A 27488-nucleotide genomic window follows, 5' to 3' on the forward strand; every position below is an offset into this window, starting at 1 on the left:
AATTATATTACATTTTTACGAGTTAGATAACAATCTAAATTACTCTATCAAGATGATTATGTTTAATAATCAGCAAAATCAAATATTTTTAAACATTTATATCAATAATCGGCAAATTTAACAGTGTCTAATATGCTGTATGTACGTGTCAAACGATGGCGCTAGTATTAACTAATTCCGTTCTGAATATGAATTGTAGGAATTGTATTTGCGCTTGACTGTTGTGTTGTTATGTTCACGTTTTTCCATGTTGCGTGTTCTCGTGACTAATATTGCCGCTTAATCAAAATAATAACAAAACTGTTATCATGGTGCCGAGTTGCACAATGGAACTTGATAAGATGATGAGTGAATTAGAAATGAGCGAACTGGAGGTGAGTTTCAAGCGGCGTGAATAGAAATTTTTTATAGGTTACGTCGACTGTCGTATTATGTTGTTCCAGGCTCCGAATGGAATTGTATCTGCAGAAGTTTACGCGCGATTGTTGGCTGTCTATCTTCATCAAAATGATCTGTAAGTAGAAAATTCTTCATTATATTCCTACTTTTTATCAACTTGAAAATCTCAAGTTATCTGACAGCAACTTTAATTTTCAACGCATACCTAGCCTGATAAGATTGATTTAAGATACCTATGTTCAAGCCGGTTCTTTCCTTTTTCGTTTAAATTATCCGTTTGTAGTTCTGCCATTGCTATTTTTTTCGACATTTTAATCGTTTTTTGCATCGTCTTTCGTCGTATATTATTGTTGTTGGCACTAAATCGTATTTTAAAATTTCTATTTCAAGAACATGACAACAACGCACAAACTCTGCGAAATATTTTGCAAAATCGAAGCAACTTGTTAATGAATTTTATTCTACACTGTATATCATTCAAAATGTCTGTGAGCGCGTCAGTTCTTCTCACCCACTGGTTTGTTTTAATCATCGATTCGATCACAGATGCCAGGCAAAATATCTCTGGAAACGAATTCCGGCAGATTTGAAAGCTGAGAATGAGGAGCTCAAACGAATATGGACAGTAGGACAACACATGTGGCAACGTAATTGGCCCGAGATGCATGCAGCCCTCAATATAGAATGGACCATAGATGTTAGAGATATTATGGCAGCTCTTAAAGGCAAGTTAATAAAATAATATAAAATTTTGTATTGTTTGTACAAAATTACAATTAAGCGAATCATTTCAACAATAACAGCAGTGACATCGGTGAAATTGGTCATTAAATTATTTTCTATAGTCTTTATTGTATAGTTCGCAGCAAGGAAATTGCAATTTTTATAATAAAATTTTTGAATGCAGTACAGAATATATTAAAATTACGAAGATGATTTTATGATTTGGGGATATTTAAAAAATCATGAAGGAGAAAAAATATAACTTTTCTAGTAATTATGTAAGCAAGATTATTATTATTAAATATAATTTTTTAACTATTGAAATTTTTAATTTGCTACTAAGAAAATTTTGTAAAACAAAAAACATAGACAAACGAGAAATATAATGGAATGGCATTAAGAGCCGTCGCAGGATGTTAGTGCTAAATTTTTTAATTTTTCTTAAAGAAATTAGTAAATTAGTCTACATGAGACAATTAGATTGTACACCGATCTCAGATCGAGATACCTAAAGTGCACGAAATTTTAAGTACATTGTTCTCATATATCGAGAAACTTAATGTACGTATAGGAATTATTGGAAAGAAAGGAAGAGAGAAAAAATATCAGGGCGCGAGTGGCTAAGCCGGGAATTGAACCCGGGTCTTTCGCTTGCCGGGCGAATGTTCTAAAATATAGAAATGTAGTAAATGAAAAAATATAGAAATGTATAATGTTTGCAATTGCTTATTTCTCTTTCTCTCCAGGGATTATCAGTTGTAGGAATGTTAAAAAATTGTTAAATCATTAAATAGAGATCAATTACTATTTTATAATTAATTCAATTTCTTTTTTATCATGTTTGTATGTAACTTTTAATTATTTACTTTTACAATTGTTATTTATTAAATTTATATATTAAGAGGATAGATATATTAATACACCATGTCATCGTTTTTCTATTAACCACAAAAGGTTATTTTATGATGTCCGTAGAAGCAAGGACTAAACATGAATTTTATTATAATTTATAATACTTATATAATAATAATCAATTGTTATTAAACTCACCATCTATAATTGTCACTTATTAACTTATGATTATTCAAGCGGAATCTACACTGTCATTGGAGTTTATTTTTGCTTTTTATGAATTAAGGAGACTGCGCTAACAAAAATCTCTGATTTTTGCAGATAAAATACGAGAACGAATTATGAGGTTAATATCGAAGGCGTATTCCTCGCTGAATTTGTCAGCTATGGCGACAATGACTGGAATGTCATTAGCTGATGCGCGACAGGCTGCCATTGATAAGGGTTGGAACGTTGAGGATACCTTGGACGCTGCTATAGTGCTACCATGGAAAAAACTTGAGGAACTTGAGTACAATCAGACGGACAAGATATGTCTGACGGAGGAACAGCTGCAGAAACTAACGCAATTCGTGTCTTTCCTGGAAAACTGAGAGAGCTTCGTCATTTTTTCGTCCCTAATATGTAAATTTGAAATCACCGCGCGATCTCGATGATGGACTTAAAAGCTTTCACAATCTCACCTCGTAATCCTATTATATAAAAGAGGAAGTGCGCGCCAAAGGTAGCATCATCGGTGTTCGTGTTCGTAAAATAAGCATACCTCATGAGAAAAAGAGAGAGAATGAACGAGAGTGACAGAGATAGAGACAGAGAGCTACCTACGCGATTTGTCCGTCCGATCGGAAGGATAATTCAATGAAGCTTCTCGCAAGCATGGAGTCAACAACTATATTAATCGATAATCAGCTGTGCGTGCGAGAGGGCGGACTGGCATTTGCAGAACGGGATCTTCCGAGAGGATCTCCTCTCCTCTCCGCCCCGTCCATCCTCTTGCTCTCCTACCCGATGTGGATCCCCTGAAAATACACACCGTTCGCAACCGTTCGCATCGCTGTAATTATCAAAGTGGATCGCCGCAGTAAGAATCGCGCAAGTAGCCATTAACGTTCCTCGCGACGACGACGACGACGTGCCTTTCTGGACACGTGCGTAACGCGCAGAGAATCTCACGCCTGATTTTTCGTGATATCGAGAAAGGAAAGAGGAAAAGGACCGGAACTGTTTCAAGCGTGCTCTTCGCTGGATTTTGATAAAGTGTGTTATAACAGCAAGTGAGTGTTTACATTTTTTTTTCCTATTTACCGATTACCATTATCCTCATACTATTACCATTCCTTCTGATATCAATACGTGCTCCTAACGATCACTTATAATGAAAATGCATTCTGCATTATTATGAACTCGGGATCGATCTGAGATAACTATCGATTATCTTGTTAAGAAGGAACAAATTAGTAACTCGTTTACTTTTTATGGTTATTTAAAAATAAAAATGATTTAATAATTGCCACTAAAAGAATTATTAACGTTGATGATAAAAAGCGTTGTAATTATAATTGTGTACGCAATGTACATATATAAATAATAAACAAAGTACAGTTGTTTATTATTTAAACATGTACATAATTTTGATAACGCACGCAGGTACAATTACCATTATGCTGATTTGATATGGATTTTCTGTGTGTAGAAACTAAACGAAGACAACAAATTAGTCGAAGTAGAATTAATTAACGTAGTTGAAATCAGTCGACTTGAGTCAGTGTGATTAGTCAAATTTTATTGCGCACATAATCTCGGGAGTCGCAACAATTTCGCAAATTAGAATACATTCAATTTCTCAGCGCAGTTCGCGCGTGAAAGCGCGCGACCGATCGAAAAATAGCGTTCACGCGGCAACTTGCTCGCTACTCGCAAATCGAATTGCTGCTCAGAAAAAATTGCCGCGCGAACAGGTATGCAGGCGGGAGGTATGCTTCGATGCTGAGCGGTAATTCTCTATGAAATCGATTTCGGGTTGGGCCCGTCCGACTGGCATTGTTGCGCACGGGTGCCGCTGATCGCATGCGATGTTACACAATCCCGCGGGTATTCTCGAAGAGACTCGCGGCGGGCAGGTAGCTCGCGGTCTTTCGTCGGTATCGGCGCTCGGGGCTTTTACTCTTTATTTTTTTCGGACGCTACTACTACTCTAGAAAGTTGTTGCACCAGTATCGCTAGTCGCGTGTTTCGCGCGCACGTCGCTAATCCGCGTCTCACCTGTACTTCCCTCAAGGTGCTGAAAAGTTACGTATATTGACAGGATAGTTGAGATATCTTTTATAATCCATTTAGATGACGGTTTTATTCCCAAGTCAATTCGCAAGCCAAAGATGATAATAATTATGAAAATGTAACATCGTTGATGGGGAATACATTGGTATATTTTTGGTATACTTAAAGCTTTTTTATTTTTCGTAGCCTCGATAACTTTTATTATTTTTATAGACAAAGAGATCTGCAGAGAGTTTCCTTTTAAAGGTTTAAAATCAAATTTAGATAAAATTTTGAACAAGATTTAACATTTATAACATCTAATTAGAAAGATTTGACATTGAAAAAAAAGATATAAAAAGGTATGACATAATTTGTCAGATAGAGTTTATGAATAAAATAGTTCGTAAATAAAATATGTAGCTTTTTAGCAGCCTTTATATAGCGGCTTCTTTGCCAGATTCTCACACCTGTGATCTCGGCTTCGAGAAGCGTCGAGAAACGTGAGAATTGCCAGGGAGATCTCTCTACCGCGTTCATTTCTGCTCGCGAACGATTGTTTCGATCTACGCGGATGCATTATTCGATCCGACCGGCGCGCGGAGATCGCGGATATTTCGCGAGGAATATGCATGCTAACGAGAGAAGTCGAAACACTCTCGTCTCGGTGCTCGTTGGATTGCTTCTATTATGCGAGATAGAATGCATATCATGCTGTCTGCTCTTTGGAGTCACGGAGGTGAAAGCCTTTGTAGTGTTGCCTTTTTTTTTTATAGATTAAAATATATTTTTATCGGGAAATATTTTTCATCAAATTTCTTGAAAATAGCAACGAAATAAAGAAATCTCTCTTTAGAAAATATTCTTTATGTATATTTATAAATATTTAATAAATAATACGCTGTGCGTTTATACATACAAGAGAGAAAGAGAAAAGAGAGAAATGGGGGGGGAGGGATTTCTGTAATGAACTATTTAATACATTGAATATAAAAAAATATACATGTGCAGATATTATGCAACATATAATAACACGTGGAATAATTATATTATTATAAAATTGATGCTTGATTGTGTAAACACAGTAAGAATAATAATTATCGCGATATACATATAATAATGAAAATTATTATAGGTACAAGAATCTTTTTTATTCTTTTTTCTTTGATATATGCAGAAAATGTCATATTTACTAGATTAGTTGACGATTATTGATTTTACCTCGACGTTGTACTTTATTTATTATAATTCCTTCGAGAAAGCTATCGAATCAAAATATCACGTTAAACTATATTGCCACCTTAAAGTATTTATAGTTAATCATGAATTTTTTATTGATGAACCTTTTATTGATTTTATTATAAAATTATAAAGCAATTCAAATCCAATGAGGCAATTTCTATGTCTTTTATCGGTTTTTTGGAATTTTTATTATAATCAATAATTAAAGTACAACTTTTATCGAAACATCAAGCTTTGAATATATGAGCAATTCTCTATAATTGCTACTGCTTCGATATTGCACGTAAGATTCTTTTGAAGCTACCCGTCTTTTTCGCATTCGAACGTTCTTCAGGAAGTCGTTAGAACACGATCGGCCGGTGTGTGTGCCGATCGAATCATCCAAGCTAATTTTCGCGCGTTAATTCCGACGTGTGGGAATGCTCGCGTAGAAAAGCGTGTCCAACCTGTCGAACGCTGCGGAGAAGGAAGGCGTGTTCCCACGCGAACGGGGCTCGTACGTACAAGGCGTACGCGAAGCCTATCCTAGACGCGCCGTGCCGTATCGGGGACGCGCAATCGGCGCCAATAATCAGTATCGAAAAAGGCGCTCTCGGGATCAGCGGGGGGTTGCAAAGTGCGCGCGGCCCCAGGATGTAACCCCGGACAACAAGGCGCGAGGTCCGCGATGACGGAGCCCGACCCCGGGTCCCGCTTGTATCTGTACACGCGTTCGCGTTTCTACGAGCTCCGCTCGCGTGCGCGCCTTCTCAACGCCCGTTCGCTTAAATAATGCAGATTCATCCGACGAGATGATTGCATCGCGATATCGCACCGCTGGCCCGATACTCTTTTTTTTCGCCGATCCCGGAGCGGCGCGGAGCGGGTGAGCGCGATCACGAACAACGCTTCGGGATGTTGCCTACAGGAGGATGCTTGGTTCGCGGATTGTCGAACGTTTCGTGGCTCTATCGGTCTTCGTTAACCTTTCGGTGAGACCTCGCTCGCTGGGGCCCGAGGAAATTTGTCTTGGTTGCATCTCATCAATCGAGTTACATCCTTCATTTAGCGAAGCAACTTAATAAGAAAGATTGATATCCCTTGACACATTACGGCTTGTTAATTGGCATGTATATCCATAAATTCAGGTGTTTTTAGGTTATTTCTTAAAAATGCAATTTTTTTTATGTCAGTGGGTATAATTTAGGTGGAGACACACATAATTAATACAAGAGAGGGTTATATATTTTTTCATTAATAATTTCTTATTGGAAACGGAACACAGAAACTTACATAAAGAAATCTTTAAACTCGTGAAACGTTAGGATGTCTTGATTATTAAAAATAAATATTAAAAAATATATTTTTAATGTTTTGTGTCATTTTTACACGTATCTTATTTATCGTACTCTCGTATAATCAACATAGAACTGTGCCAGTTGTACTTACAACCACACAGTGAAGGTGAATTAAATCTGTTGTATGCACTTTGAGAAAACACACAGTTAGATCAAAATATCTTTCTACATTAAAAGAGACCACACATAGAAATATAGAAAGAGCTATAAGAACTGTGATTACTTTGATATTTTGTGGAAGATATATATGGAATTAACGTAACATGCAGCTTTTACTGAATCCCCTTCGACGTGGAGAATGAAATTACAACCTCGCGTCGGTTTACGAGAATGTAATTTATTTGCCTTACGGCGATGTAATCGAAGTAACTATCAAGCAGCGAGAGAACACTAATCCAAACTCTTTGCGATGAGTTGCCGCGAATACAGACATTAGTAAGCGGATCTCCTTGCATCCGTTCGATTATCGATAATTCCGCAGCCTGGAAACAACCCTGTTCTAATAATTGCATATCCTCGTCAATTCGGATATTTAAATTCAACCTCTTGGTTTGTGCTGAAAATTCGAAATATCTCAGTCAATAAAAAATGTTTGAATTATAAAAAAAGGACAAATGGACTATAAATTTTCAAAGAATTATATTAAAGGCTAAATAGTTAAATAATATATTAAACATATTATAAAATTAACATGCAAAAAGGTAGAAAGATAAATTCAAAATTTTTTCGAGAACGAATTTGAGTAACATTTTGTAGTAATAATACCCTTATTTGGTACACCATTCATCCTTATCAGAGTAGCATTGGTCCTGATTTCCAGACTTTCATTAGGCTCTCTAGACGCCGTTATTATCTTAGTGCTGCGCGATGCCAAGTATTAGCGAAGACAAGTGAGCATCGGTTTGCAACATTAAACGAAGCGAAGGTGAGAGGCGAGAGGGAAGAATCTGCCGGGTTACCGGTTACCTCAGCTGACCTCCCCTCGTAAGAGAGTACGCGCCGGTGACTCGCGTCTTCTTTCCCGAGCGAGCTCGCGCTCGCCTGCGGTGACCTTTGCGCGTCGCGGAAAACGCCGATGCTCTCCGCGCGAGCGAGCGAGCGAGCGAGCGGCACGAATCGAACGAACGCGCGCGACTAGTCGATTTCGTAAGTCCCCATCGCGCACGGCGGCGGAAGAGTCGTCGGGGTGAGACGTCGAGGACGAGGAGTGGATGATGATGATAATAATGAAGAGAAGAGAAGAAGTGGAAGGCCGGCGATGAGCGAGCCTTCGACAAGGATTCCCCTTCGCCAACTTTCCACCTTCTCATTCCTTTCCTCTTCCTTGGTCCTCCTGTGATCCGTCGGATCTGTCAAATCGGCGAATTCAAGGGTGCGAATGGGCTTTCGCGAGGCGTGTTTTCGAGAGTTAAAGGTGATCGAGTTCACAATGGCAGACGGTTCGCCGTTTATGCCGTGCAGAGAAAAGGGCGTCCAGGTTCCAGAGTGACCTTTTCTTCTTGATACCACTACTGGGTATTTTTATCGCGCGGGACGCCACACTCGCACTTGCCTCTAAATGATGAGATCAATAAGAATCTGCGTCGCACTATCCGCGCGTGGCGCGGATTTTTCACCTAATCGGAGAACGCGAGCGTGGTTCGCGGCGCCGCGGCGCAACGGCGTCCAATCACGGCGTGTGTGCTTGTCGTCGCGTTTTTAGATTTGCAGCTTCGGCGAAGAGCATAGCGGCTGCAAGCCACAAGAAACGTACATCCACGAGAGGATCGTACGAGTTATATAATTTCAGGCAATCTTTGTTTTTTTTTTATCTCGCCACTTATTCCAACACAAACTTTTATTGAAGAAAATGATAAACTGTCATATCAATTTTGCAAATTGTACATTTTTTTCTCAGTTACTGACTTTTAAATATTTCGGAATATTGCACGATAAAGAGATTTGTGCTAGTTTAGGTGTTGTTCCGTCTAAAAGATTTATACGATAGTTGCATCATTGCTTTGTCAGTTCTAAGGGAAACACGAATATAGAAAGCGGCACAAGATAATTCAATTTTTTTCGTATAGAATGAAGCATTGATACCGATCAGATCTAAACCACACTTGTAAGTAAATCGAGGTAATACAATAGCCCTCTATCGAGTCCTGCTTTCTAATTTTGATATCTATTGTGGGAATAATTTAACGAATAATTTAATGCGTGACGTGAGACCAGAAATACTGCACAACATATCGCATTCTAATGAGAAAAGTAGTGAGAAGATTATTTATTGGATTCACACGTTTTAAAATTTTTTTATTCGCCGCTAAAGTTTTGCCTTTGCTCTTGTGCCATTCGAAGCGTTTCGAACGTTTTACGAGAAATAACAAATACAAATTAAAAGTCGTATTTGAAATATCAATTACAAGATAGAAATTGTGCAATATAAAAAAATACAAAATTTCTGTGACCGTCGGGAAGGTTGGAATGATAGAGAAATGCAATCGCAATCCACACGATCACTTTCTTTGTCATCACGATTCAAAGCGGAACGGGATTCACGCTACGTCTTCTCGCGCTCGATCCGGCACGACCTCCTCGTTGCGTAATCGGACAATCCACCTCGCAAGAGCTTGCATTCTGATGATAATTCCGAGGATCCTCCTTTGATCGACGACGTCACCGCTTTCGTTAGGTTCCGAGTAGACGAAGTAGTTCATCTTTTCCCGTCGATCCGGCGAATCTTATGTCATCGCAATGATTACCGAACCAACAGTACGCGGGAAGTATGTCGATATACATATCGCTGACGCGCGGTTTGAATAATGCGTGACGTGAGACCAGAAATACTGACAACGTTCAGTGAACGTACTCGTCGTAGGGGTAGCTGTAAACGCTTTTAACGTTCTTCGACAGTTAGGAACTCAAATCTATTAGTCATCATGCAGTTTTAGAAATCTGAGTCATCTCAGGATTATTCCCACGAAATAATTTCTCATTATTACAGCAGAAGTAATTAACATGCACAAGCAATTAACACAAGTAATTGAGTAATTAATATTGGAGCTATATATATTATTAAAAATTCTAAATTATGATGTGATTTATAAAAATTATGCAAAGACAATACAAGCAAAAAATGTATTATTATTTTTCTAGTTGATACAGTCGTTATCGTGAAATCAAATTTGATAACTGATCTGTACTCGACTTATACTTGATTAGCGTTTTTGTTCGTTATATGCAGTCATCGAAAAACTAATACGCGACTAATTTTAATATAATATGAGTTTTACTGAATTAATCTTTCGCTCATTTTGCTGAAACTTATATGTTAATATCGCACATAAATTTATAAGATATATGATATATTATAGAATATAATACAATTTGCTCGAATAGGGGTGGAAAGAGAGAGAGAGAGAGAGAGAGAGAGAGAGAGAGAGTGGAGCTAATTAATAAATAATTAAGGTGGCAGGTTCGATGGCGCCTTTTGACTTTTATCCGGGCAACCTATTTTCCATAGTTAAACGAGCAACGCTATTTGTGTCTAAATTTACACCTTTATATATATATATATATTTGTTTTTATATAATATTATATTCTGTTACAAAGTTATATGCTTTAAACGAATACAGCCTTACAAAAATTTGGAAACTTATTTTAAATTTAGCAAAAAATTACATGTATGTGTATAATATAAACTCTCACACAACATTTAAAAATTTACTTGAATTTTATGAAAAGCGTGAAATGACGATCTTCAAAATCAAGAATCAGAAAGTTAGAGTTTTTCGATTTCTCTATTGCTTATGAACAAGCGCAAATGTGGATTGCGGCGAGCGGCCAGGATAATAAGGACTTCTCGTCTACACGACAATGGAAAGCGCGCGCGGAACAGTTCGAGTCCGAGACAAATCGATGATCCTCTCGTTCGGCCGCGCATACGTTCCGCGTGCACGGGATGCAATTGTGCAAAGGTAACGATCGGTTTTCTTTTCTCCGGTGGTATGCCGCGGAGAAGGCGCATTCTGAGCGCACCCACCGGAGTACCATTGACTCGCGTCGGCCAGCTCGAACGGGGACAAAGACATGACCTATACAGGGTGTCTCACTACTGTGCAGATATATGCTTTCAACCGCAAATAGTGGAAAACAATTATTTTTGGATAAGGAAATCTTGTCTTCTATTCATCTCTCTGGGGAGCTTAATTGCAACAGTGAATCGATAATTATCCGATGTTATATTAAATGCTAAAGAGTCGCGATTATTTAAGTCTCGGGGTGACATTTTATTATAAATTAATTACGTTCGGATCTGTTATAGAATTTATTTTGATTCGAAGGATTTTAGAAATGGGGAAGTCATAAATAAAGAAGTGTGATAATATGATATCGCAGCGTTGTCGAGAGATGTGTGGTTGAAATGACATCCTGTATAAATCTACGGGAACAGTGTGCCGGGTGAGATCGTCATTGCCGCCGCGAGAGAGGGAGAACGAGGATGATCGCGATAAAGAAACAATCGAACTGCGTCCCGCCCACGGATCCGCCAACATTCAATTGTGTCTTCCCTCCTTCGACCTGCCGTCGTCTCCCGACGTTTCCCTCTCCTCTAATCGAACAACAAAATGTATCGCAGCATTTCGAGCCGCGTAACACCTGCGTAACAGTCGTCAACAAAGAGATGAATCAATCCTACTCGAAAAAGCTCTTTAAATAAAAAAAAACATTTGATCTTCAAGGTAGTTTCCTTAATTCGATTAGAGATTCGAAGGGAGTAGCATGAAGAAACTTTGAAATTAGCCACTTGAAATTTGCCCCGGAATGCAAAGAAAATCGAAAGTTTTCGAGTTTAGTGATTTATTATATTTATTTCAGTGAAACAGAATTTTATTCTAAAGAACGAGAAATAAAGTAAATGTTTATGAGAAGAGCATTCGATGCTGCTAAAGATACTTTAGTAAATTAAGCCGTGAATTTTTATGAATAATATAGTTAATAATTTTGGTATTTTTTAATGTTATCAGTTATTATAATTAATTATTTACTCGCTATACGTAATAACATTAGTATGAGATTTGAATTAACTTTGTTTATCTCGCCTGTCGATCGACAGTTTGATGCGATTTGTGTTGCCCAGCTTAGATATCACGATAAATAGCTTAACGCGCTCGCAGCAAGTAGATCATATCTTAGAAATTTCGCGGCCGTTTTAACCGCTCTCGTGCCGAGAGAAGTACGAGCAAATACGCATCGCGTTGCATAACACGACAGCAGAAAATATCTCACATTGTTGCAAAACCGACACACCGCGTTTCCGATCCTGAGAACGCGACGGCGAGAGATTCTCGACCCGCCCCAAAACTCGATACGAAGTGATATTACTTTTCCCGCGCTCTTGATCTGCTCTCGGCCTCGATAACCCCTTTGCGATAACAATGACAATCGATTATCGAGAGATATGGCTATTCAGTCGCGGAGACGTTTTGACCCTCTGCGGACAAATCGTTTGTTCGTCGAGAGAAAATGCTGATTGCTCTTATCAAAGATTGATTATTAAACAAAGGATCCTGCTTGTTCATTTTTGTTCATTATATCTATTTCTAAAAATATATATATGTACATTTTATTTTTATATTATTTTTTTTATGGATGGAGAAAATCCACTTTAGAAAAAAGTAGATAAAGTATCAGTTTGAAGTTGTATTTCTCGCTGGGGGGACTAACGGTACACAGTGTTCGAAAAAAAGCGACAGATCCGCTACGTCGCATCCTTTGTTCCTAATCACGAAGTAAGGAAGTTCGATGGGACGTGCAACCACTCTTCTTCGTCGCAACTCTTCCGTTTCCTGCACGGCATTAGCCGCGCGAAATTAGTGCCCGTCGTAGCCCGAAAAACAAACACGACTAAGCTCTTCTCTCGGACCACGATTACCGATTCGATAAAAACACGTTCGTGTGGTTCGCAACAATGTTCGTTCGTGACTGCCCGACAGAAACGAAGAAGCGGGAAATCTTACCTCTTCGGAAGCGCGGGGCCTCCGCTTCTTCCGCGCCGCCAAACAAAATTATCTTGAGTTCCGAAGTTTTGCAATCGCTCGGTAAAAGGAGCAGTCAGATTACACACACGAACTTGTGATTCCATTATCCGCCTTTCTTTTCGTTGCAATAGAAACCTGACGCAGAATTTTCAACTTTGCCATTTCGAGCACGTTACTTTGTAGATACATAGGTTTTGTATCCGGAAACATAATTTTGATTACAAAATTTTGTGATATATTTCGTTGCAAAAACGCAGGTAATGGAAGAATAAATGTATTTTGTTCTGAGAGTATTCTTGTGAAATCATTATATAAAGTCTCATGTGTAACAAAGAATAATTTAATAAAATCAAACACACACATGGAACAAATTCTTACAGCAAATAGAAATAATATGTTTTTTCGTGGTTGTTTTCTATTCTCTTAGAACAGCAAGAAATCTTCTAATTTCTTAAAAATTAATTAATTATTTTTAACTAAATTTTAATTGACACTTTCTCAGTTGCATTAATAAAATTTCGAACAATTACATATAATATGACTTTAATGGTACCATAAGATTTTTACTCATGTCGTAAAATCTTTGATGGTATTGCAAAAGTAATTAAGAATTTATAGTTGGTTCTGCATGTGAGTTGAATATTTCTTCATATAATTAATATAAATATTAAATATATACATATTTTTTATAAAAATATTAAAAGTCACATGTAAAATACTTGTGCGCATTTGTTTCCATTTTCTGGCAAAGTCCAGAAGCCTGGTTTTCTTTCGAAGAAACATAATACATCCGCGAGCTTTTCTGAACTTCCGCGATTGCTGCTCCCAGATAGCCCCCCTAGCGCGCTTCAGTAGTAGAAGGTGGGTTATGCACTACTGCAAAACGTGCACGGGACTTCTGCGATTTCGTAAGTGCTCGGCGGCACTCTCGGGAGACCGAGAGGATAAAGAAAAATATCTGAGAAGGTGCTGCAGGTGAGGCGGCGAGAAACAGAGAGTGCTGCCGGAGAGGGTCGGGACAGAGCTCGAGTATGTTGGCGAGGCTTCGCAACGATCTTGAGGATGGTGGCTTAGCGATAGCGTAGAGACATGAAGGAGAGCGTTCGCCGGTTTAACGCGAGAAGAAAAAGAGAGAAAAAGAGAGAGAGAGAGCAGAGAATATGGGATCATCTGGGGTTAGAGTTCGCGATGCTGCGCCCACGTATCCATTGTCTCCGCTTTCGTGCGCCGCGGGAAAAAGGACGCGAGTTGCCTACAGTGCGCGCAAAGCCCCGCCGACCCTTTCTCGCCCGCGGGATGCACCGATATTCCGTTTCCTTGAGCGAGAGAGAAAGGTGCACTAGCGGCGATGGCCAATCAGAATACATACGGGTTATGGTGATGTCTCAACCGCGCGGGTTGACAAAGTGAGTCGGAGTCTGCGGAGACTCGTTTAATCTCTGTGCGAGCTGCAACCCCTATTTTTTTATTCTATACGTTGCATAAAAACTTGATAATTTTTTTATGCATCTTTTTATGATACCGAGAACAACATTTTTTTCTAGAGATTTAGAAATACTCAGCGGTTGATATTTGATTGCTGCTTCTTTTTCTTTTTTTATTTCTATAATATGAAATTAATATATACACCTTATTTACCGATATTTTATATTATTTTAAAATCTCTTATAGATGAAAATAAAACAAATTATATATAGATTGACTTACCAGCACAATGCGCAGGAGTGGAGTTGTTGCTCTATTGATCCGCAAAGTTGATCTGTAAAATACAAAAGAATATCCAGATTATGGCAGCGTATAAAAAAATTAGTATGTAAGAAATATTTGCGCACATTAAACTTTGTATTTGTCTTTTAAGCAAATAGCTAATAAAATAAGCTAATTATCGAAAATTTAATTGTTCAAGATGGTGATAAATATTGAATATTGAATAATCATGAATATTAATTATGGCAAATGTTTTATTGAATATTTTAAATATTTTATGTGCGTTACACTACATAATTTACTTGCAACATTTTATAAATAACAAATAACAAATTAATTACTTCAGAGTTGCTCCGCAGGCGCCCGATACTCCTTCTGACCCTCTTCCTTCTCTCAGTCCTTCAAGATATTCACACGTGTTTGTGACGTAAATACGAAAATCGCCCGATATTTTAAAGTTGTTATCCCGCTGTATATAGAAAGAAATAAAATATATAAAGGAATCATTGAAAATAAATATACAAAATGTTCAATATGTCACATGTAATTTCTGTAAATTTTAATCAGATTTTGTCGCTATAATCCGAGAAAATAACAATTGAAATTTGGAAAATATACGCTCTTATACGAAGCTAATTAACGTAAAAAACGTTAAACATATTTTGAAACTTTTAAAAAAAAGAAATACATAAAAATTAATACTCTTTCCGATAAGAGACTTCCAGAAGTCTCAAAATATGAAAATTATATATATATGACTTATATGTATATGTATATTTTTTAATTGTTATTTTCTCGGATCACAGTGACAAAATCTTATTGAAATTTATAGAAATTATGTATAGCGCACTGAACATTTTGTACATTTATTTTCAATAATTTTTTTATATATATAGTGTGATAACAACTTCGCATCGACACTCCCGACGCGTACTTGTCATTTTAAGACAAAGATGTAACTCGAATATCCTCATGGAATGCACATTCAACTCGTGCCCGTAAAAGTAAAAGATGGAAGAGTAAGATAAAAAACTACGGGAAATAATAGAGATAATACTATTGGACAGGATGAGGCGCCGATACGGAACGATCTGCCCCATACAAGATATCGCCGTGCGAATAATAAAGTTGTAATAAATACAGTTTGTATATCAAAAACAAAATCGTCCCGATTTGGAAGAATGCAAAGAGTAGAGTGCGACAATATGCGTACCGATATATAGCGCAAGAGAGGGAGAGAGAGAGAGGCGGGGGGGGGGGATATAGATCATGTAGACTAAGGGCGACGAAGATAACTCCAAACGTCCCGAGTCGGCCGCAAAACTCTTAACACTGGAGCATTTATCGAATACTTATAGAAATCGAGTTTAAACTTGACTTCCAACTCGATTTCAACTTGATTTCAATCGATAAATGTTCGATAAATACTTCAGTCTTAAAAGTTTGTAGACTGACTCGCGGCGTGTGGTGGGGTTGTTTACGTCGCCGCGCTCAGTCTGCGTGTTCTATATCCTCTCTCTCGCATGCGTTATATATTTGCACGCACATTGTTGTTCTCTACTTCTCGTATTCTTTCGAGTCGGAATCGGCGTGACTTTGTCCTTGATGTGTTCATTGTACCCTTATTATTCGCACGGCGGCACTTGTACGGGGTAGATTGTTTCATATCTCTCGGCGCGTTATGCTCTCCAATAATATGATCCTCACTAATTCCCATTTTCGATCCTTTCTTCATCCTTTTCCGTCGTTACCTATTGTCGGAAAGTGTATTCCGTGTGAATATTCGAGTTACATCTTTGTCCTAAAATGATGAAGTACGCGTCGGGAGTGCCGTTTAAAACATCGGGCATTTTCGTATTCATGTTACAAGCGCGTGTGAGTGCTTTATATTACAATATAAGGTCGATGTCGAAAGGAAAAATATTCTTATATCTTATTACGAAAGAAAACTTTATTATTACAATGAAAAAGTTATTACACCGCGAAAGCAAGCGAGAGAAGAAGTAAAAACAAAAGAGGATGCATGCGCAGTCTCGCTTGGCATAGATCGATTTGCCGATTATACATCACAGAAAAGTAAAAGCGCGAGATTCAAACAAGACTTAACACTTTAAAGGACTGCGAGGACTCAGAAGAAAAGGAGAGTCAGGAAGAGTATCAAGTGCCGTAGTAGCCTTTGAGGTAATTTCTTCTTGATATTTTTTCTTGCTAAAATGAAGTTAAAGCGATCGTGCAATCTTATGATCCTACCTACGATATTTCTTGGTTATTTTTAGACATTTTGTACCCATGTCATTAATATTCATCATTACGAATTATTTGGTATTTATTTATAAGCAAATGATAAAGCTTGAAGCAAATTATTTTTAGGCGCAGCATTATAGTGGCCGCCGTTTTTTTTTCACGCGCGATGCATCGGGGTGGTCACGTTTCTTTTCCTTTTTTTCTTTAATGGATATACGCTATAGAAGTCTATGGTACCAAACGCGTTCTAATCTCGTTAGGCTGAATGACGTCAGGCCTCATCCTCTCGCGTCTTTCCAATTTGCGACCGCCATGGACGATTAGACTTTATCTATCGATGATTTTTTTGCCGCGCGCGAAACGAGGTGAAAACATCGATCGTTTTTTCTGACAACGCGGTCTGTGCCGTAAATGCGCGCGATGCATCTTGTCAAATCTTGAAAACTGCGAAATACCACGTTCACATTACATTCGAGCTTGCTTCTTATTGTCACAATACACAGAAAGTATCAAGAAAACTAATGTCACGCGACATTTAGCGGTGCATTCACTTGATTTATTACAGAATGAATATACCACAGAAAGGCAAGAAAAATTACTACTAGAAAAGACTTAAACTTATAATTACTTTCATTTTTTCAAAAAGGTGCTATTTAAAAATATGTTACATAAACCAGCAAAAAGTACGGATTCATTGACTTATCGTACAGCATATATATATATCAATAACTCGACATTAGATCGGAGCAACCAACGCCATCCGGTAGGAGCCAAAGAAATGTCATACATTCCATTGCAGGACACGCACACGTACATACATACACAACTTGTTCTTATTCAGCATAAATTTATTCATCACGCTGATATAATGAATTGTCGCGTTTATAAGAAAGTGATCGTTCTGACGCACGCGCGTCGCGGACGTGTCGGCAGGATTTGTCCTGCATTATTAGCGATGACGATGACAATGGATCTAAGATGAATGGAGCGCAAGGGAATTCTGATGGCTCCATAGCCAGCGTCGTCGTCGTCGTCGTCGTCGTCTGTTCCGGGTGGCCACCAACGTCGCGCACGACTTCTCTCCCGATAGTTCCCACCTACCGTAGCCGTAGCGCGAGGTCGAGCCGTCTCTAAACCTCCTCTATCGCCGCCCGTCGTTTCTTTAACAAAACCGTACTACCGCGCTTGTAATTAGACACGATGTTCGTGTTAGCCGAATCGTGGCAACGGCGACCGTGTGTCGAGCGCGTGTCTCTTGCGATGAAATTTTTGTCCGGGCGTAATTAGAGGCCCATTATCGAATATATTCATTGAAATTCCTCGACACTGCAAATGTGCGAAATGTGTTTGGCGATATTTATTTATGTCGTTAGAAGGCAATCGTATCTCTCAGAATTTTGTACACTTATCCTTTTATACTTTCCTTTCTCTGTCGAACGTACGAAGATAACTGTTTCGCGAACGAAATTTTACCGTGCGCTACGCTCATTAGGGAACTTTCTATTTCGCGCAAGTGCAATATTTTTGAAGAGTCATTCGCTTATGTACGAGCGACGAAACGGAAACTGCTCAATGTCAATAACGATTTTCGCGCGTGGGTGTATTACCTCTCTTGATATCCCCAAGTGCCGGCGACTGTCAGCACTTGGTTTCGCCATCATTGATCTGCGATATGCCTATCATCGGCGCACTTACGTAAATTCTAAAGAGTTATACACATAAAGTACCTTTGACGGCTTTAATCCGAAGGAGAGAGAAGGAGGAGGGAAAGAGGGAAAACTGTCAGACTACTTACGGACGATCATGCTTGCTCTCCGCTCGGCGATATTGCGTTCCGCCCTCTCTCGTTGCACTTAATCCCTGAACGGTTTATTGTCTCCTTTCGTGCGCGCGACTTTTGCACCAAAGCACCGAGGCGCTAAAGCAATAATCACGACTAATACAGGTTTAATCGTTCAATCGATTTTATCCGCCCGATGTTTGTTTCGTTATTCCAAAGAAAATGCGGAAATTTGGAATACTATTGGAATGCTAACTATCCGATGTTTCAATATTTTCATTTAACAATTAAAACTATGGTATATTTTAATTGATTATAATTATATATCATTAATTACTTTTATTATATAGCTTCAATTATATATCTATATAGCACAAGCAAATGTAATATCAATATATATCCATAATTGGATAATTATGAAAGCTTTGCGAGTTTTGCCGTGTTTCAGATAACTTCGGAGTTACGTAAACTATCACTTGCTCAGTCGTGAGAATTGCAATATGCCAAACTTAGCGAATGTATAAATTTATAAACGCCGCTCAATTACGCAACATCTTATCCCGCAATGTATCCTATAGCTCTTTTCGCGCGTATTTTGTTTCCAACTGTGTGTTTCTCTTATCTCATTTGTGATCATCTAATTAATCTGTGACGCGTCTAGGCATCGTGTGATTAAAAACAAGGACGTCCACTTATAACTTGAAAACTTTCCGAATTACACCGAAATTTAACCTTCCACGAATTAGTGCGTTTGTTTACTAGGAACAATATTCACTTCATCGTAATCATGCAAATAATTCATTACGCAGAAACATCATAATCGATGACGGAAAGCTACTACATCAGTCTAGTCATTAATTATCTCCAATATATAGTGAAACAATCTGGCTTTGATTCGGCTTTAATATTTCTGAAAAAAAAGTAATTTATGTTTATTTCAGCAATTATGTTTATAATTCTGAGAGATAGTCTTGTTATTTTAAAATATAATATCAATAATTATTTATAAAATATAATTTGAATAAACAATTTTAATTAAATAATACTAAAACATTTAATTATTTATTTACATACTTATGAAGTAAGGTAAATCATTGGAAAGAATTAGCTTCAAAATCGTTTTTATGTTTTTTAAAAAATGCGAAATTGTGCATATTTTGTGGATATTCCGAGACATATTTTATCTTATTTAATTAATTAGAAAGTAAAAATTTTTAATAATTTGTTTCAATTACAACATTATCATTAAGATTAAATTCTACTCAAAGCGGTCAATTACATTCGCATTAAATTTCTACGAAATAATTCATTTCGTACCATCGAATCTTCTTTTGCGTAATTGGTACAATCGAGTAGAGATATTATTGCGTAATCATGCGTGGTGAAATGATAAGTAGCGGCGGCTACGTTAACGCGGACAGGTTTATTTCCTTCTCCGACAGATGAAACACAAATCAATCATTGACCGATCTTATCCTTCCTTTCCCACTGACGTTCCTCTCTCCGCTCTAATCACTTACGCAGCGATCAGCTGCGCTGCGTCTAATTTAATCACGTCTCTTTAAACTCGGCGAGAAGTTCGATATCGCGAGCAAAGCTTCATAGTACTCTACCATTTGCCGCCCACGCTCACACGTAACAATTGACGCAAACGCTTATGCACCTGAATTGTCGTAATTCAATTGAGCTTGTAATTATTTTGGTGCAAATTTCCAGGAGCGTTAATGCGTTAATGTGTTTGAAAAAGCTATGTTGTTTTTTTATTTAGTAATTCTATACCTTCCTACAGAAGCCATCAATGGCAAGACGAAAATAATTCTTTGGCACAAAAAACTTTCGCATGATGATGTCATCATTTTTACTACATAATTTTTTTATCATAGATATAACATTTTCCATGAATTGAAAGGCTGAAAGTTTTTAAAATATCGAACTTGTTTTTCAATCGCGACAGGAGTTTAATATTTTATCTTATCGGCTCGCGTCTGCATATTTAAGCCGTATCAAAGCGGTTGACTTCAGATTCTATTAAGCATTCGTAAATAAGATGGAAATTAATTAGAAGTCGACCTGTTATATCAGCTCTCATTCATCAGTTAGCAAAACGTTTCGCCTCTATTCATCCAATTTACCGGGCGCTTGTGCCCATAATCTCTCGCCCAGTGCAGACTCCGATAGACTTTAATTATTCCTTTATAAAGCACGGTATAAATTATCATCGTGAAATGCTGCAGCAGGCCGATCGTTAACGACTATATGAAATTTGAGCAACCCAACTGTTGCTGTAAATTAATTTTCACTCGCAATCATCAAACGTTACATCTTGACGGACAATGATGGACAATTTAGTTGAATTCGACTGGCGCTAATTAATATTAGCGAGACCGGGGTGGGGGGGGGGGGGAGAACTTTAACGCGCCGTTAACCGTATCGACGAATTCACATCCTTCTGCGATCGGCGCGATCCGCAGAGGGAACCCGGAGCCAGCCTCTTCCAGAGCTGGACCGCGCGGCCCCTTCCCCGCGCTCCTGCCGCCCCCCTCTCTTCTAATCGCTCACGCAGTAATCGGTTGTGTCCCACTTAACTTGGATAGCGTGGGATAGGCCCTTGGGAGATGATAATTACACGTCGCGCGCGCTGCGGGTCGACCTACGGGCATGCCGGCACGACCGTATCGTACCGTACGTTACGGCCGTGCACTCTCACCGGTACTCTTCGGCCTCGCCTCTCTCTCTTTCTCTCTCTCTTTCTCTTTCTTCCTCTCTCGTGGTTGTTCTCTCTCTCTCTCTCTCTCTGTCTTTCATCCTGATCACCCGCTTCTTCTTCTCGCGCCTTCTCTTTCCGCGCTTACGTTAGAGCTCGAACGGTGCGCGACGGTGTCCTCGTCACCACGAGGAGTACCGGTATAAGCAAGTACCGGGGTCGAACGCGCCGGCACGACCTCCCGGTATCGCGCCATCGGCGAGATTAGTGCGCGCGCGGAGACGCGAGCCGCAATGAAAGTGATTTCGTTGTTTTGTCATGGCCGAAGCGGGAGACACGTCACGTCGGTTTCCCCGGTTATTCTCGGGCCGAACTGCATTGATGGGTTTAGATCTTGTTATGCATGATGGTGGCCATGCGAAAACTTTGTATATTGTATACAGAGTGGGATGAGCGAATATATGACAGAACAGAAATATTATTAAATATTTTTTAATATTATTAAATTAAAAAGGACCGATTTTCTCTAGATTAAAATTTAAGTGAATGAGTGTGTTTTTTTCGCGAATATCGCGCATCACGATTTAAATATTTTGTATAAGTTAAATGTATATGAAATAAGTTTAAAAATTCATCTTTTTTTGGTCATTTACGCACGCCTTTAATCCTGAAATTAGAGAAAGTAACGCGATTGTAAAAATTTCGTTCTCGATCTGCACTTGTAGGCTCCGAAAGTTCCGTTGATTTTCTTGTAAAAGTATTAGTTAATGTCTCTCTCTCGTGGCGGATTATCGTATCTCTTTATCCGTTAATCACATTTATTTGTAAGCACACGAACATCAGTTACTTGCGACAGGTTACCAAGATAAAAATCTGAAGACACTTCCCTTTTTTGCTAGCGGAGAAAACACCAATCGCTAATCGCGCGTCGGCAATTTGTGCAGTAAGTTAGCGCGGAAAGAAATAAAATACGCAAGCTAATAAAGACGATAACGAATGTCTCGTGTACCACGCGTCGAAATCACTCGCGTCTTGCTTCGCGATTATCCCGTCAATCTTGCGCTCACTCGCTCGCGAACAACTCGACTCTGATTTTTCTGTCAACGTCGGGATATGTTCGAGACTAGATTCGTCTGCGTGTCAATATATAAAATAAGTTAATTGTTATGTTGACGATACCGCATAGTAATAGAAGAGGGAAATGTATCTAGATAACTAGACTAGGTTCAGTAAGAAATTGAAGAAACGATTTCTCTTTATCAAAAACCCGAAATAATTTATTAAATTATGTTATATTTTTCTTCTATTTAATCTTATTGTCTGAGTTTTTATTCTCTAATGACAATTTTTCTTTATAATTATTTATTTCTTTAGGGGAATGTTTAGTGTATCCACACGGAGAAAATTTTATATAAAAAATTACTGTGTACGGCGATAGCCGCAGAGACCATCAGAAAATTATAAAAATGTTTACTATGTTTTTCACATAATGGCCATAGTATTTGAGCTTATAATTTCTTTTATGGTCCGCGGCTACTGCCATATTATATATAGTAATTTTTGATATAAAATTTTCTCTGTACAGGAAAAGCGATAATTCTATTTCTGCTACTATCACCACTATTATTATTATCACTTTGATTATTTAATAAATTGCAATTATGCCGTCATGCAGCTCGTAGAATTAATCGTATAAGAGTTACAAGAGCGAATAGCGCGCAGGAAAAAGGATCAAGGCGCGATAAAAAGGATAATAAACGTCCCGTTCACGCGCAACGATATCACTTTCGTCTCGCCTCGCAAGATCATACGCGTCAATCGCGTTCTCGCAGCGGGCGGCGATAGCGGCGGCAGTGATCCGACTTTTATTTTTCCTCGCCGCGGTGCAAAAATTGAACGGCTAAATACCGCCTAGGGTGTACGCCTCGACGCTATTCCTTGCGTAATCCGAGTGTGAAATATTTTGTCCCGCGATCACGTAGCGCGATAATTTTATCGTAAAGCACGTTGACAGCGAGTGACTCGCGGGGAAAGAAATTAAAGACTCATTCGAACTGTCGCTGTAGTTGTCTCATGGTGGAATTCATGCGATAGAATGTTTGTGAATTATTCCGTAAACTCTTCTCTATGAGACAAGCACGTTCTTTTTGTATTTGTGCGGCTAATTAAATTATTCAGAATGTTAAGAAATACGTGTGTATTGCTTAATCTCATGTACACAAATGAAAAATGAAAGTCTCAAAGCTTGAGTAATGAAACAAGATGTCAGTGTTAATATAAATGTAATTGCTTTGATTCTAATTTAAGTAAAAAATGAATGTTTTACAAACTTTGAGCATACATTAGTTGATTTCGCGCACACTTGCTATTGAATAATTACAGCGGTGATAAAAACGGTAGTAGAATGGCAGTAATAGAATGGTTGTTACTTTTCTTGGATGTAGTTACACGTAGCAAACGCTATATCCCTCTAAAGAAACAATACACCATTATAAGCACGTTACTTTACTTGAAATAATCTCAAGAATACCGTTGTTTCTTTTTTCAACCCCCTTGTTTTAACGCACTCTCGTCTTGCATATTTTATTTTTCCCATTGTTGTGATTAGACAAATTTTAATTACAAACTGACCGATTTCGATTCTAAGCCGTACAGCTTTGCGAGCGAGGCACCCGACGTTGCATCCGACGCCGGAGCGTCGCTCGGCGTCGGCGACGGATCGGCTGTAATATGATAATAACGTGCGCGCGGCGGGGCACTCCCCGGGCCGCCTCTATCTATGTACGTTTCTTACCTTCGTCTCCTCGCGAAGTGAAAGGCGGGCGAGTCGCCGGTTTATCCGCGCGCGTTATGCGCCTATGCTCGAGCTATGCCTGAGCTATGCGCCACGGTGCCGCGGTCCCCGGTCGCCCCTCGCCGCGTCGGGTCAGAGGTCGGCTCACCCACTCCCCTCCCGGCCCCGTCGCCGGCCGCGCTTTTCTAGCTCTTACTCTCCCGGCTCGACCGATCTCCTCTCGCTCGTTGTCTCCGTCGCGCCATCCTTGTCCGACGCGGCGCGCTGACGTCGCCGCGTCTCCGTCGCGCGGCGTCGGCGGGATGCAAGTTTACGTTACGTCGGCCGTACCTACGAGACAGCAGGCCAACAGGATCTAACGACGCGCGAGCGCGAGCGCGCGACCGTTTTTCTGCTCGGTCGCTCGCATCTGGAGACTTACGCTCGTCCTTAAAGACCAGTCGCGGCGAATGACGCTTTTCTTGGCGCTCTCTCAAGTGTGATTATGTGTGCGAAATTCGAAGTTTTGCATGAGGCACTTTTTCTTTTATAGTTTCTACGATTAATAACGCATCGCGTTTATTGGCGCGTTCGCATTGCGAAATGTGTGCGAAAAGATGCGGGGCGATTTTTAATCAATTCGAGTAATTTCCGCATCAATTTCCATATTTGAAATTTTTTATCGGCCAAAATTGAACGTTGAATTGTGTGAACATAGTTTTGCGAAAATACTACACTTAAAAGGACTTAAAAGATCACACTTTAGACATCTAATTATGAAGGGGCTAATTATGAGAATGAGAATAATAAAAAATATAAATTAATGATGCATGCTTATTGAATATTTCGCAATTCGTAAAAATTATACATCTCGTCCGGCGCAAAAGACAACATCTCTCAATCTGGAGATAAAAGAACATTATTCTCATTATACGCGTATTATTCACGAAAAAAATCGTTAACATTTTCATTTTGCGAACACTCCGAAATAACCGTGATAGGTCGAAATATCGAAATTCCTTGAGTTTTTATTTCGTTTTCTTGCCATTTCTTTCGGTTTATTGTACCCGATTAAACGATCGCTAAAATACTGAGGAAACTAGTTTGCGCTGTGCGCGCGTCGCAGTGTTGAGAGGCCGATATAGATCAGCGGTGCGAGAGATAAGCGATATCCGCATAGCGCGGGGTCCTACTTTACAGTTATGGTCGAGGCAAAGAAGGCCTTTCCTCCGGTATTTCGATGTCGCGTACGGTGTGTGTACCCGACGCTGCGGCTGCGTGGGACTAGGTGGAAGATCGCGGTGATTAATGGCGATTAAAGGGAGAAAAGAGAGAAGGGGACACCACGCGCGCACGTACACGCCGAAGCGGGATACGGCTCTAGGAGCGACAACAGGCGAGCGTCGCACCCTTGCGTGGCCCGCGGAACGGCTCTACGCGGTATGCGTATTGTATGGTAATACCGCCCGTGTACCTACTCTAATATTTATTCACCGTCGTTATAACACGCTTTTACTCCGCCCGGCACCATCCATCTCTTGCGCGGACACCGGAGCGCCGAGAGAGTTCCTCTCCTGCGAACGAGACGATGCGCGTCTCTCCGGCTCGTGGCCGGCTTCTGTCGTCCGATTCAGATATATGAAGAAAGTCGCAATCTCGCATCTGGATCTCACTTCCGGGATATATTAACCGCTGTTGTAAATCGCAATTTTGTCGCTAAAAAGGATCTGTCGTTCGAGGAATTTGATTAGGGAGAAAACCAAAGTTTGATAAGTAGAAATGTTACGAGATATGAAACAAATATCCTAAACAACGAAAAGAGTTCCCTGTTGATTTTATTATACTTTATTCCGCAGATTTAACATCTGAAAAGTGCACTCGTTCTCAATGTTTTTCAAACCGTCGTTTTAACAGTATCGCGCAGTAATGCAATTGGCGTCGTTAAACGAATTTGCATTTCCTTTGAGTACATTCATTTTTTATAGGCAGGATTGTTTTTAGTGCCTTTCTCAATCGTGTGTTTAATTATTTATTCAGTTATCACTAAAATATATAGCGCATTTCCTTTTTTAATTCCTTTAACTCCTTTTCCTTATAGCCAGATTTGTTAAATTTGTCGTTGAGCGTGCAGACGCTTTGCATTCATTTGAATATCGCAGCCTTCCACTCGCATCCCGCTATTTCCAGTGGCGATTTAATGACTGCGATCTTCCACGCCCACGTGAGACGGGCTTGTGTACATACTAAGCAACATCGAAATGCAGGGTACCACTCTTCCTCGAACTCGCAGGGATTATATGCAGAATGCTATTTCGCCATCTACACGTCCGCCTTGGCGTCAGCGTTTCTTTTTCACCTCCATCATTCGAGTAAAGCTCAGGCACGTTATTTGATTTTCGGATTTTGCCATCTTGTTTATTTTTTGACGATAAAAATATCTACGTTTTTCACAATTAACAATGAACGAAATATGTGAGGGTTGAAATGGCAAGAGAGTAGATAATTCTGTCAGACGCTTGTTTCTGTATAAAGAAAACTATCTAGTACGAAAGAATTTCTAGAGAATTTTCGCGTACACGTACTTGGTTCCTCGACATTGGTCTGCGACCTCGTTTTTAGTCGGCCACGATTAAGATCGACCATGAAGGAACCGATGGATCTCGTAACCGAGCGTTCGCCGGGCAATTCTGGTCAGTCGGGATGTCTCGCTCGCTCGCTCGCTTGCTCGTCCTTTCCTTTTTCGCCCGCAGCGATCGTCCTCTCTCTTTCATTTCTACGCAGGTGACAGGTGAAACGACCTATACGCGCAGGACAGCGAGGTCGCGCGCACCATTCGCCGAGGATACCCAATTCCGCAGAAAAGGAGATATACTCAATCGAGAGGCTCTTTTCTGAGCGATGGAAAATGCCTGGCCTGGCCGAGCAGAGAAAAAAACCTGATCGCGATCGGAATATCGGGCGCGTTCGCGATCGATGCGAGCGCGAAGTTGGACCTGAGATCTGATTTATACGCATGAAAAGGGTGAGATCGCAGCCTTCTTCCGTGAAACTTTTGTATCTGCAGACGAAACAGTCGAAAATTAGACACTTTTATCCATTGACTTTTTCAGACTGTTTCGTGATTCTCAGTAATAAAGATATACGTTGCACGAAATAATTGCATTACGGTGAATGATAAATGTAATATTCTTGAAGACGCTGAAGCTTTCGATTTTTCGCATTTGACCCCTGGAACTCAATAATGATACGTTTCATACGCTTGCTTGAGGAAACACGCGCATTAACATTTCTGCCGGTGGAATAAAAATTCTTTTCTTTTTTTTTTAGCGGTGGCATGCCAAAAGGCAACGACATTAGTCGATAGACTAATGCGCTAATACTCGCGTCACTCGCGCCATTACGCGTGTATAAACAAGGATTTCGCAATGTTCTATGCGCGACGCGCGG

General features: G+C 39.5%; 2 protein-coding genes across 2 annotated transcripts in view; both read left to right on the top strand.

Moving 5' to 3' along the window:
* Positions 1-181: 181 nt before the first annotated feature.
* Positions 182-3248, top strand: CSN8 (COP9 signalosome subunit 8). The gene is made up of 4 exons (XM_012374462.2): positions 182-374; positions 444-514; positions 946-1124; positions 2296-3248. Exons 1-4 carry the CDS (start codon positions 309-311, stop codon positions 2565-2567), a joined length of 588 nt encoding a protein of 195 aa, XP_012229885.1. The 5' UTR covers positions 182-308; the 3' UTR covers positions 2568-3248.
* Hr38 (Hormone receptor-like in 38) overlaps positions 3107-27488 on the top strand; it is a 106924-nt gene continuing 82542 nt past the window's right edge. The window contains exon 1 of the mRNA XM_067351301.1: positions 3107-3248. The gene's annotated coding sequence lies outside the window, so the exon portion shown is untranslated. The remainder of the gene's footprint in view (positions 3249-27488) is intronic.

This window comes from Linepithema humile, chromosome 3 (genome assembly GCF_040581485.1).
Source record: "Linepithema humile isolate Giens D197 chromosome 3, Lhum_UNIL_v1.0, whole genome shotgun sequence".
Classification (NCBI taxonomy): domain Eukaryota; kingdom Metazoa; phylum Arthropoda; class Insecta; order Hymenoptera; family Formicidae; genus Linepithema; species Linepithema humile.